This window comes from Atta colombica, unplaced genomic scaffold, assembly GCF_001594045.1.
Source record: "Atta colombica isolate Treedump-2 unplaced genomic scaffold, Acol1.0 scaffold277, whole genome shotgun sequence".
Lineage (NCBI taxonomy): Eukaryota > Metazoa > Arthropoda > Insecta > Hymenoptera > Formicidae > Atta > Atta colombica.
The window spans coordinates 1578696-1592448 of record NW_017259378.1 but is presented as its reverse complement, the minus strand read 5'-3'; the positions used below and the strand labels follow the sequence as shown (position 1 = coordinate 1592448).

Here is a 13753-nt window from a genome sequence, read left to right as displayed (position 1 = left end):
TGGTTTATCTCATATAAATTCAAGATGTAAAAAAATTATATAAATAATTATATTAATAAGAGAAAATTATAATACAGAAATATTTTTCAAGCGTAAAAGATTTTATTTTACACATGAATACAAAATGCCGTGAATGAAAATGAATATTATTAAATTTTTATTTGTAAATAAAATTATCTGAAACTTTAAGCCATTTTGTATCTTGTTTGTGAATTCTGATTGAAAACTTATAATAATATTGTAATTATTGTTCCAATAATTAAATCATAATATTTATGAAGAAGAAGTATATGGGTTATATATGCGTGTATAATGTGATTATGTATCACGTTACATGCGCAACTATTCATATGGCTTTCCTAGAATTCCCATGAAAGTTTTCGGTTTTCAGTTTCGGTTTCAGCCGAAATTGTAAAAATATAATCGAATATTCATTTCTAAATTAAAAAAGATTTTTCGATCGGATTTTATAAAATTGTAATTTTATATAGAACTATAAAAATAATGATGTTTTTAGTCTTAGTGTTTGAAGATAAAGAGAATAAATCAATTGGATTCGAAAAGGAATCTATATACTTATTTAACATAGATAATACTTATTATTAAAACATTTAATGTATAAATAATGGCATGAGTAATATGTCGATCAATGAAGCAATCGCTGCTCTCCTTTCATACTTCATTTTTACGTTCGTGATTGCCGCGATTGATCTGCACAAATGAGGGTTATTGTAATAAGAGAAAGTTGCTAAAATCGATTGATTCAGTTTAATTTAGCGTAAAATGTTAACTTATTGGAAGATTATTTTAAAGCTTAAATCCTTTTGCATACACATAAAGAATTGATTACAATATATATTTATTAGACATTAAAAATAAAAGCAATCTAATTTTTATAATTTAAAGAAAAACTTAATTCTTTAAAATAATTTTTTAAATACTAATTTCATAAAATAAAGTATGATTAAATAAAAAATTTGTAAATAGCCAATTTAGAATATAATATTAGATTACATATTATAAAATGAAGTAATCAATAAAAATAACAATAAATAAAAAACTATGTCTTTGAAGTGACTTAAATATTATTCCCTGAGACTTCGTACCTCTATCCCGAAGATATGGGGGTAGTTTATCCTTCCGCATCTCTTTACAATGTCGCTTATCGCAGGTGGATGTTGCGTTTGCCACAGTGGTTTCTTTCACTTCCGTCAAATCAGGTTCAGCCATTTCTGAAGTTTACTCTTTATATTTTTATTCAAGATTTGAATTCAGATGCGAATCATAGTTTAAATCACTAATAATTGCTTGTAGACAGATCGCTAGTGGACATCATCACGATTATTCTCAATAATCACATGTTGAGTTCATTCCTTGACACGTTTCTTAGTTTTGAAAAGTATATTTCTTTCGTTTCATGTGTCAGATTTATGATCCACAGCTTGACTCAACTCGACATAAAAAAATTCCATTCATTTCTATTCAGCGGTCATTCCTTAATCGATAAGATTTGCAAAAATACGTCGATTTACTCGTCGTGATGCTTTCGCGTTTTCTCACGTTTGCCCGCCGAAGACAGAATGCAGGAAAAATAACGTGCCTTACCTGTAGTTTCTTCCAGTCTGACAATCAATGCTAGGTTTTAACGTTCATGTTTAAAAGTTGAAATACGCGAAGTTCTATATATATTTGGTAATTTTTAAGATGTCCAGTGATTTTATATATAGTAGTTGGCAAGACAGCTAAAGTTATATCGTAAATTTATTATTTTGTAACAATTAATTTGTTTTGAAATCGGTATTCTTGCATTAAGAAGATCTTGATTTTTTGTGATTAATTTGTATAATTATTTATAAAATATTATGCTTCTTCATATAAAATTTTTTAATTAAAAAAATATTTATTACATTTAATGTATTTTTATTTTTATTTTACATACGTTACATTAAAATATATTAGTTTATAATGCGTGTTAATTTATGTGCGTTTATTTTAAAAACATATTCTTTAGAATAGCTTTAGCATTATATTTAAATTAAAATTCTTTCATTATATTAGACACTTGTTCATACATTTAATACATTTGTATACGTATATATATTCCAAATATTTATATTAATCACATCGAGTACCGCGAATGTTTGTAAGGGTAACAATGCTGTTTGTACTTTCATTGACTTGCGATAACTGACAGACTAAGCCGTCAGACGTGCAGCGAGAAATAATAACCTTAACTAACACCCCGAGCTGGCTCAACTTAACACACCGCGCGAGCACCCTACACAGGGTGGCTTAAAAAGAAAATACAACAATTTCGTTAATTAAATTGTTGCATTTTATATGTCTGTTCTTATTAATTATCATTAAAAACTTTCAATAAAAAAATAGTCTATAACTCGATGGAAAATTACATTCAAAATAACTAGTTGTTATTTTGAATGTAATTTCCTATTGAATTAAATATTTCTGTGTCCAACATATAATCTTTTTATATGTTTATAATTTTCAACAATTTATATTATATAAATTAATTCTGAATGTTTAAATAGGGAGACTTTACAATTTTTATCTTTTTTTATCAAGTAATTATTAAATTTCTCAAAGCTATTTGAATGGCGAAGTTCTTTAAAGAGATTAATCAATATACAATTAAAGAGATTTATATTTCCAAGATTTTAAATATACAATGCAATAATTAATTTCTGTATGTACCAGTATGTTAAAAATATTATTTGACAGAGAGATTAATTCTAAGGTGGCTTATATTGAATGAATCACGGAAGAAAATTGTTTGTCTAATTGTTACAAGCGTACTGACAGCTTCGACGTGCCCGAATCATGCTTTTATACTGCGTAGCACCTGGCACACATCTACTCTATATCTAAGCTATTGTATTCGGCACAGATGTGCGGAGTACGAATCGTCTTATCTTATGGATCAATCGGAGCTGCGCATCTTTGCATGCGTTTCGTGCTATTCTCGTGCCGGCTTTAAACTACTTTAGACAATCGGAAATGAAGTTGCGCTCAGGAAACGACTTTAATCAAATTGTAATGTAAAAAAGAAATTGAAGCACTTGCATTTTTTTCTGTTCAGAATAAGAAAATCAAACTACTTGATTATTGTAACAATATTTCGCAAACTGTTTTGTTAATTATAACATTACAAAATTGTATTTATATTATTTATAGTTTACGATAGTTATAGTTTATTATTCAATAATTTATTAACAAAACATTAAAATGTCTGTCAAGAAATCGCAACATTTGGAAATGAATTAAATTGTAATTTACGTTACTTAATATATTAAAGGAAATATAAAAATGTTATATAATAAAAAGTTTAATAAACTTCGTGATGGTTTAAATTTCAATATTCATACTTTTTTATTAGCGAGAGACTAGTAAAATATTTCAATCAATTTTTTGCAATTTTTCATCACATAGAAGAAAATAGTTCGATTATAAGTAACAGTTATTTTTAACATCGAGAAGAACTATTTATAACTAACTGGAATAGTATGCATATTTATATACATTCCTTCCGCTCCATATACGACTAATGCATAATGCACGTATTAAATTTCTTTCCCGTATTAAAAAGTTCACCGTTATCAGTTTTAATTAAATTCTTTTATATCATTCTAAAATAGAGATATCAAGAAAAGATAAATCAGATAAATTTGTTATAAGATAATAAAATAAGTTATCAAAATTTAGAAATCTTAATTGAGAAAAATTATAAATATTAATTAAGAGTTTTTCTTAATTTAAAGCAAATCTGGTAATATAAGGGAATGACATTAAGAATAGATACTTAGCATCGTAAAGATGTTGCACAAGTTAATAAACAGTTTCTACATAAAATCACTTACATAATGGTAATTTTATATAGTAATATCTATGTAATGGTTTTGTTGCACGTATAACGCGCATGATGTATCATTTATTCTTGTTTAACACTCTGCAAACAACAAGAATAAAATAATACCTCTTGCGCATTATGCATGCAACAAAACGCAGTCAATATTAATTGTATATACTTAAGCAACAATTTAGGCCAGGTTTTTCATTATCTAATTAACTCGTGGTTAAGCTTAATCTGATGTTTCACCCAATGAGTTTTCATGACATCATCATAGATGAAGCCCATTGGATAAAATATCAGGTTAAATCTAACCACAAGTTAATGAAAAACTGGGCCTTAATAAGTATAGTAAAAAGCGCTCGAGACGCTATTTAATTTTTTATTTTTTACTTTTTATTATACTTCTTATTATATTTGAATAAATGCGTACGGTTACTATTACATTGTTATCATTACAAATATATATAATAATAATTATCTTTTTGGTACAATCACAAACTTCTATATATTACACTAGATTGCTAACAACAGTCTTTAATAAAGTTATATTTAATGTGAGATAAAAATTATATACAAAACGTAAAATTGTAAAGTATATAACAATTATCAACATACACTACTTTATAGATATTTTTCAATATTTTTGTTTAAAAGAAATAATATTTTTTTATAATATTTTATTTAAATTAAATACATTTTACTACACATGGCATATTATTTTTTATAATATTTTTAAACACCAGTAGATGTGGCTATTAGTATCACATTTTACCTTGAATTATTAAATATTAATGTAATATATATATATAGAAATCTATGCAGACATTGTCAAAGTACGTGTCGACAACTGCTGACGAAATAAGCGCAAGCGAGGAAACCAATCGGAAAAGAGGTAACAATAAATTTCGACACATTCAAGTATCGATTTAACCTTTTTTTAAAAGTGAAAAACTCAGCTATTCTGTGATAAAATGTTCATGCATGTAACATTCACGCATTATTTTTAATTTAAGATTATTTCTAAGAATATCGAATCATGTACAATTAAAATATAATATTTTCAGAATTTTTTGCATGACACATGACTTTAAAAGATAAAAAAATTTCTATCAGATTATCATTTTCCGACTTTTTGCTCGAGCAGAAGATTCAATTAAATGATTCGATCGGTCGATTCATAGTGCATGTAGGGGATAACAAGGAAACCGAAGAATACTTAAAATTGATTTCCTTGCCGTTCTCGTGGTCGAAATAAATCGAACTTCTTGCTTGTTTCTAATTGCCAATTTCCTGATCATTCTTCGCGAGTCCGTGTTCGAACGAATCTAAGTTCGCATTTTGCAATACGTGCACTCCGCGTGCCTTATATATGAGAATGCATCAAGGTGTTAATGTAGCTGTCTGCATATATGTATGATATCTATACTGACTGGTGAATATGAAATTGGACGTGTGGCGTAGTACCAGGAGCCGTGCAATGCATGCGCACGTGCGAAAGCGGAACGAACGAGAGGTGAGCTTAATGATCGATCAACTCTGCATAGATTACGTCAGGCAAGGCAAAGATCATATATCTCGGACAGATGATCGATTGTTGACCTACGTCTCGGAAAATGAAAATGAACTTTCATCATATAAGAAAGAACATATGATTCTTTCTCATAATGTGTAATGTTTCTAAAACTCGTGAAGTTCCAAGTGCAAGTGTTATTTAAATCTTAGAAGACAGAATATTTAAAATAACATTAGAAATTCTAATTATGACGTTCATTATCATGACACTCGATACCTTCTATAATTAATTTATGAGTCGACAATATTTTAAAAGGCAGTACTCAATATCCAATACCATGTGAATACTAATTGCGATTCTTACATAATATTTCAATCATAAACATTCAATACAAGTAAAATGCCTACGTGAGCTTCCGCGGATGTTGGTGCGTAAATTAAACATTAATAATGTGGTAGATACAATTCGCAATTAATTGGGATATATTTATCAAAATTAATTAAAGTAAACTTAAACATTTCTACTCTGAATTGAGTCCTCTTCAGTACAGAAGTCAAGTACAAATTAGTTGCGAGTATCTATTGCGTTATTAAATATATAATTTATACACATCAACAGTCTCCGCAAAGGTTTTTATCCATATATAGGCATTTCGTTTGTATTAGATTTAGTCTTAGAGTCATGAATATTACTATATTTTATTTTATTTCAATAAACATAATACTATGCTCCAATATCTGCGTTTGACTTTCATTAGCTAATTTTATCCTTGTTTTAGAAATATCTTAATTTCAGATTCATCTATTAATTTTTGAATTTTTGGATTCTGTTATTTCTAAGAAAAAATTTCAAGAAGAAATCATATATAATAGAAAGCAGAATATTTTTAAAAGTGGAATCAAATTAATTTAGAAACGTAAGTATTTTATCAAATTGGTGTACTATCTAAAAAGAATTTGCATTTACTTAATTCCTATTTATACAAATTTAACAAGCGTAAAAAATTGCAAATTATTTTTTACTAAAATCTTTTTTTGTTTTCTAGGATACGTTAAAATCTTTATACTGCATAAAAATTGATTACACATGGAAAAGATAATTTTGCTAAAGTATCTAAAAAATGTATTTAAATCTAAAATAAGTTTTTCGAATCTTCAAAATATTATATATGATAAATCAAGCATGATAAGCAATGCTGCAAAAAAATTTAATGTTCTAGCAATCGGTTTGATCACTCTCCAAACTATTTTGATAATTAATAAAATTATTTTTGAATCTGTATTTATATGTATACAGAGAGAATATTTTTTTAGAGAGTTTATCCTGAAAATATGATAGTCGTGAGACAACAAGTATTTCCAAGAATTTTAATTGAAATATATCATTCATTAAAATTACAATAAAGTATAAAATAAGTTTGATTAATTTTACTAAAATGCATGGTAAAAATCTTTAAAATATTGTCTTGTGTCGCAATTATCACTACTACATATTTTTGGGGTAAATTTTAAAACAAAATTCTCTCCATGTAGTTAAATTTATAAATATTTTAACAAGATCGTTCTTTTCATGTTTATCTTTTCCAATTTTTTAAATTAAATTTAATAAATTTAAATTTGAAAATAAATTTTTTATGTACATAAAATAAATTTGATTACATCTTTTATTTTAATTATGTATATGCAAGGTAATATTATTTTTCTTTTTATTTACTGAAAAAATTACATAAAACTAAAGAAAGCATTCCCACATAAATTGTAAAATATAGTTTTACACAATTTTCAAAACATCCTTAAAAGTTAAAAATATTATATTGAATGTGATTTATGTGCATAAATTTTATTCGAAGCTATAATAGAAGGAAAATTTTATCTTTTATAAAGTTTGAAACATAAATTTAACCTACGTTAAGAAACTTTTTACCTTATAATTGATCCTTTTATCTTGTTCCAAACTTTTGCTGACTGGAAACAAGGAACGTTGTTGACTCGTGATATTCTTGATTATACAATATTAAGATGCAAATATTGAGACAATTTTGGCCAAGATATTATTGCACTTCCGTAGCAAAGAACGGTCTTATTACAAAGAAGAAACTTGAATTTAGGCTGAACCAGTTTTCAGGCTTTCGTGATTCGGGCTAATAGAAGCTCCACCTAGGGCGAGAGTATACCTATCTAGAAATACTCCTATTATTCGAGAACATTGTCTTTGGCACACTTTCATGGAAGTTGCATAAGTTATCCTTTGCCGCCTTGCAGTCTCATTACATATGCATAAGCGAAATATATTTCTCAAATTAAACAGCGGCGATCTCGAAGAAATCATTCTTTTGGAAATAATTAATTGAGTAACACAATATAATAATAATTTTATAATAATCCTGTAAATATAAACTCATTGTTAAATATTGTTAAATAATAAATTCTTTACTCAATTAGTTTCTCATTAATAATTATTTATTAATAATTATTAATAATAATTTAAGTAAAATAAACTTCTTTAATTTTTATATTAAAAATATTTAAAAAAAAATGTTGTTTATGTGTTGTAAAATCATTATGAATATTAATTTTTACAATATTCAATATATGTAATTATAGTAATTTTTCCTGGACTCATAATTTTAAATTAACTTATCAATTTTTCTTCAGAAAAATAAATAGCTTATTGTATGTCTTCTCTGAAATTAAATATTAAAAAAAATTATATATTAGCAAAGAAGAATTATATATTAGCAAACAAAATTAGAAATTATATATTAGCAAGAAAAATTTATACGAAGTTTCGATTTCTTAACATGTTTGACGTCAGGTTACATTTTATACATATATTTTGATCTGAGATGTTAGTTATAAGCGAAACAAGTTATTTTTGTAGAGTATCGTAAATTTTTGCCTATATTAAGCCTATATTAATAATTTAAAGAAAATTTAGGATGAAAGAATAGCAGTAAATAAGGTGTTTATGTCAAAACACTTTATTTTTAGCATTTGTTTTTCGAAAATTGTTACTTTTAAAATTTGAATATGGCGCGCTAGCCGTTTATTTGTTCGCGCGAGCAGGCCACAAGCGATTCGCAATTTGTCGCGCGCACGGATCGTAACGTCACGTCGTTCGTAGTGAGCTGCGAATTTTCGGCTGCACAGCCGCACAGATATTCGGAAAGCCAGGTAATTTTTCCGCATGAAGCCGTTAATATCAAAGTGTATGATATAATATTAGTATATTATCAATTAGTCATCGTATAAATGAACAGAATCGAAATTAATATCCGCGACTGGCTTAAGCAAGTAATGGTACAAATTCGCTCCCGCAAGATTTATTAAAATGCCAAAGAAAAAAGATTCAAGACATATGAGAAAGACTATAAGAGAATATAATAAGAGCATGAATAAGAGAAAGAAGTATCTATATCTAAACGAAGAGGGATGGGGAGTGAGAGATTATTGATGTATTCGGGACAATGACAAGGTATTGAAATTCAAATATGGCAGCCCAAAGCCTAATCGGTGTTCTTGAGTGAAACGAGCCGGCAATGACTTATTAAATCGCAATGTTATTCGTAATGATCACCCCCCCTCCCAGATACACATTGAGACATAAGTCTTTAAGATGTCTTTTAGAAAAAAGACATCTTATGTTTCTCTTTGTGTTGTCTGGATCGTCTGGCTTTTGGTCGTAAATAATACGGAATTGTAGATAATTTTTCCGCATCTAATAAGCTATTCATTAGCATCGTATTGTATGATATTTAATATCTTCGAGAAATTAATCGTGCGCGTTTAGTGAAAAGCAAATTAATTTAAGGGAAAATTATCCTCACATCACTAAGAGAGAAAATTGATACTCGTGGAAACGAAGAGGTTCTTCCAGAACCGTGTACGATTATTGCTTCCTTTTGCAAAGATCCAATAAAATTCAGAGATTAAAAAATGTTCGAATAATGCTAATTTAAATAAAAGAGGATAAAAGGCGATTAGTTATGGAAAAGTGAAATTAAATTATCCTTTAATTCTGCGAAAAATCTGATCCTCTCGTATAGATAATTTTATATAGATTACGTACCTACTACACGATATCAAGCATTGCAATATAATTAAAATTATAAAAGTAATGTATGAGATTGAAAATGAGCAAAATGTAAATTGATATAAATATTTCAGTGAGATTTTACAATTATTATTTATCAAACTATTAATAAATAATAATTGCAAAATGATATCAATGACAGTAACAATAAATATAGAAATAAATATTCGAATATTTTCCTTTTGCATAAATATGATATATTATAAAATTCAGTTTAAATACAAATATATACATATTTATATAAAATTACATTCTTCGTTACAATATATATATATATATACGGAAATGAAAAAAACAGCATGTTGCATTATATGCTATAAAAATAATTAATTAATTCACGCAGCAATATTTACTGCAATATAAATTACACATAGTATCTGAACGAATATCAAAATAATATTATTAAATTCGGAATTTTATACATTGGTTTCTTTAAACATAATACGTATTTCTAAATTAATATGTATATAAATTATATTCTATTGTGCTTTGGATTTCTTTACAGTATCTTTTTGTGATTTTGAACGTTTGTTTGACTGTTCCTTAGATTCTTCTCTAAAATTGTATTTTTGCTGTAGTCTCTCCCTAATGAGTAAACCCTTAATAAGTTTTCTCCAATTGGTGTAAATTTTTTTCTTAGCCTTTTCAGCGGCTCGTTTAGCTGCTTCAATTTGTTCTGCTTCCCAAGCTTCTCGTAATGTGTCTTCGTATTCAGCGCACACGACATAGCCCTCAGTGGCTGGTACAGCGCCCATGCAACCGAAATTGAAACCTACTACAGCAGTCGCGCAATCTATGTTCAATTTACGCGCAATGCGATTTAATCCTGGAACTATAAGAATTTATTCATTGAATTTGCATTAGAGATATATATTGCAATACTGCAACATTCAGTCCTCATCCCATCATTTTGTATAAAATTAAAAAATATATAAATAAAAAATATATAAATAAAAATATATAAATATAAATTTTTTAAATATATTTATAAAATTTTGCACATTAATTTTGTTATTCATTTTACTCAATGTAAAATAATACAAAATAATGTAAAAGAGAGATCCTATTGTTAATATGAAAGATATATTACTTACGGATTATGTGTACTGTGCCTTTTGGAAGCATACATTTTTTAAATAAATCCACATTTCCATATTCATTTCGAGGTACAATACCATCTTTAGCCTCTGGGGGAACGTAATCTGTAGTTTGCCATTCTCCGAATAGTTCCAATGCAGAATCTTTCAGTCTCATACCTGAAAGCTATAATTTTTGTTACATATTTCATTTAATAATTTTTATAAAATAGAGCTAAATCTATTTTTAGTTAAATTCTAAAGAATCCTAAGAGATTATGCTTATCAATTTTACCTTGTCATATTTTGGAAGTGCTTTAACTATTTTGTAAGGGTCCTGCTTCGGTTTAACAACTCGAGCTTTCTTTAACCACGTCTCTCGAGAGCATAGCGTATGTACGCAATATCGTGAATAAATAGCTTCACCCGTTTTCAAATGTCCTAATGGTACACAATCGGATGGATACAAGGCTTCGTATTTAAGTAAATGTCTGACAAGAACATATAATGGATGCCCTTTGCATTCGCCAATAGTTTTAGGTAGTGGTTGCTCCAATTCCCTATGAAAACAGTGGTGCTTTGTTATATTTCAAATCTTTTATATCATTCACATCATAATTATACTCAAATAAGTAGGATAGGATTAAAAAAGTATGATTAGAGAAAATAAAAGAGAGATTACTTTTGCAATAATAATTCATTTTCTTGTTTAGACATGGTCGTCTCTTTTTCTTGCCAATAACTTAAAGTCTCAATCCACCATTTCTCATCAATACGCTGTTTACGTGTGACGGAAAGCCATTGTGGACAATAGCGTCTTGTAACATCCTTTACTAATCTTTCTGAATTATAAGCTATTACATATAATACTGGCTTGCTTGCTTTTTTCTGAAACATTATTGTACAATTGACTTCATAAAAATTTTTCATTTATATACAGAATAATTATAAAAGTCCTTTTGTATACTTATAGAAATTACTTTTTCAAATTACTTACATATATTTCAGCTACACAATCTACACTTCCATCTATAACATTTACACATATCCAGCTTGCTTTAGATTCTACATATACTTCGGCCCATACATCTTGTCTTTTTTTCAATTTGTTATCCGTTTCTTCATCTGTCGACGCTTGTTCCTGTTTTTCATTCTTTCTTTTAGATTTATTGGCTGTTTTATTTTTATCATTACATTTCCTTTTTGCTTTTCTAGACGGCTCTTCTTCTTCTTCTTCAGGATTTGAACTATTACTTCGTGATTGTCTCTTGGCATTTTTTGTTTTAGGCTGATTATCTTCTGAAATAATCTTATTTTGTTGCTTGATTGAACTGGATGGAACATCATGTGGCTTACTAGATCTTAAACGCCTTGGAGATGGACCTGATAAATCAGATTCTACTTTTCTCGAACTTGTAGAAGCTGTTTCTATATTTTTGGATGTAGAAGCATTATCTTGCGTGACTATATTGCTGTTTAATTTGTTTTTCTTACTATATGAATATTTTGAACGAAGAATCTCTGCTGCCCTTTTCTTTGCTTCTTCATTAGCGTTTCTTCGTGCGCTTTCATTATTCTGAATTATGCTGTTATTTTTGAGATCTTTCTTTGAATCTACATTTTTCTTAGCTTCCTTTGAATTCGTATTTTTATTTTTTTCCTTTGATTTCACAATTTTCTTATCTTCCTTCAAGGATGTCTTTTTCGTTTTTGTCTCATCTTCAATTTGACTATCTTTTTTCACTGTGCTTGTTTTAGGCAGTAATTCGTTATAAGCTTTTACAAGTGGTGGATTGAGAGATACTACTAAACGACAATGTAAACCAATACCTCTCAGTATTGCTACGTATAATATTACTAATTCCCTATAATTATAAATTTTCTTTTCTGCAATTCTTTTTAATAATGTCTCCTTATTTATAATAACTTGATTATCACTAGATTGTATTGTAAACATATTTTTAAACCATTTTGTAAATTTTTCCAAGTATTCTAAACTAAAGTTATCCTTTGGATAACTTTTTGTTGATATGAGAGATACTGCTGTTGCCATTATCTCAGGTTCATTCGCTTGATAATTTAAATGAAATCCATATGCTAACCAACAAAGTCTAGCTGCTTTTTCTATAATAATCTGATTAGCTTTTAATTTTTTTCGCAGAAGCGCAGCCAGATCTGATTCCTTTTTGTTGGCTGTTTTCTTTTTGAAAATCATACTTGTACCAGGTAAAGTTATTTGGATACCTTCCTTAGGTATAGTATAATCTTCAGGACGTTTAACATCCTCTTCTTGCTTCTCATCGTCATTTGTGTCTTCGTCGTCCTCGCGGAATGCTTGTGTTCCACTTTCTCCTTGAAGCAAAACAGCGTTTATTTCATCCGATATATTTTTCTTCTTTTCTGTTTTGATTTCTTTCGTGACGTGTGTACTATTGTACTTGGAAAAATGCTGTTTGGGCTCCTCATCATTGATAGAAGCTCTCTGTGAGGCTTCCAGATTTTTGACCACTTCCGAGAACAATTCGATGCTATTGTTCTCGGATATACTTGCGAAATTCTCATCGTCGCTACTCTCATCCTCGCTATTATCCTTCGAATCTACTAGGTTAGGCTTTGTCACCGGTTTTACTGAAAAAAAACTTGCTGTCAATTCATCCTTTGGCGTGATACCGGCGAAATCGTTGCTGCTGTCGGAACTGTCATCATCGGAATCGTTCATATTTAGTGTTATCTTGCAAAATATGATGTTTTTAATCTCCTATTACATGTTATTGTTCATTATTACTGTGCTTTAGTTACTACAATACCTTGTCTTTAAAATTGATTTTCCTTATAACGCAATTTAGCAAAGATCGACTGCTTTATATATAATTGTTAGAATTTATATTATGTGATGAATTTATACGCAATAATATATAAACGACGAGAACTCACTGCACGTGTGTGACAAGAGACGCAAGAAAGTATTGTTATGAAACAGTAGTAGACTATTATTATCATATGATACATAAGCTTGCTAATTTACCGATAGTAAGAACAGCGTGCAAACGTAAGGTTATGTATATATAATTTTATTTTATAATTTGTTTGAAATAAAATTTCTTTAATAAACAATTGGATAAGATAAGAAAAAAGATTTTTGATAAAAAAAATAGAATCTATATGATTTATATAAATACATTTATTTTACACAGAGAATTAAAT

At 28.1% G+C, this 13753-nt stretch overlaps 2 protein-coding genes across 3 annotated transcripts in view; both read right to left on the bottom strand.

Moving 5' to 3' along the window:
* LOC108689825 (protein FAM188B2) overlaps positions 1–1230 on the bottom strand; it is an 8192-nt gene extending 6962 nt beyond the window's left edge. The window contains exon 1 of the mRNA XM_018196765.1: positions 1107–1230. Coding sequence (XP_018052254.1) covers positions 1107–1230 — 124 coding nt within the window. The remainder of the gene's footprint in view (positions 1–1106) is intronic.
* Positions 1231–9801: 8571 nt separating this feature from the next.
* On the bottom strand, positions 9802–13513 carry LOC108689806 (DNA repair protein complementing XP-C cells homolog). 2 transcript variants are annotated; one of them, XM_018196742.1, is made up of 6 exons: positions 13357–13513; positions 11547–13280; positions 11232–11437; positions 10845–11109; positions 10568–10736; positions 9802–10305 (listed from the first exon to the last, which is right to left on the bottom strand). In XM_018196742.1, exons 2-6 carry the CDS (start codon positions 13266–13268, stop codon positions 9953–9955), a joined length of 2715 nt encoding a protein of 904 aa, XP_018052231.1. In that variant the 5' UTR covers positions 13269–13280; positions 13357–13513; the 3' UTR covers positions 9802–9952. The 2 variants fall into 2 exon arrangements, with proteins under 2 accessions (XP_018052231.1, XP_018052232.1); XM_018196743.1 differs by having other exon boundaries at positions 11547–13307; positions 13484–13494.
* Positions 13514–13753: the final 240 nt, after the last annotated feature.

Coding starts and splice junctions, on each gene's coding strand:
- LOC108689806 (XM_018196742.1), bottom strand. CDS start 13,268: ATGAACGATTCCGATGATGACAGTTCCGACAGCAGCAACGATTTCGCC. Junction 11,438..11,546: donor ATTGTGTAGCTGAAATATAT/GTAAGTAATTTG, acceptor ATAATGTTTCAG/AAAAAAGCAAGCAAGCCAGT. Junction 10,737..10,844: donor CACTTCCAAAATATGACAAG/GTAAAATTGATA, acceptor CAAAAATTATAG/CTTTCAGGTATGAGACTGAA.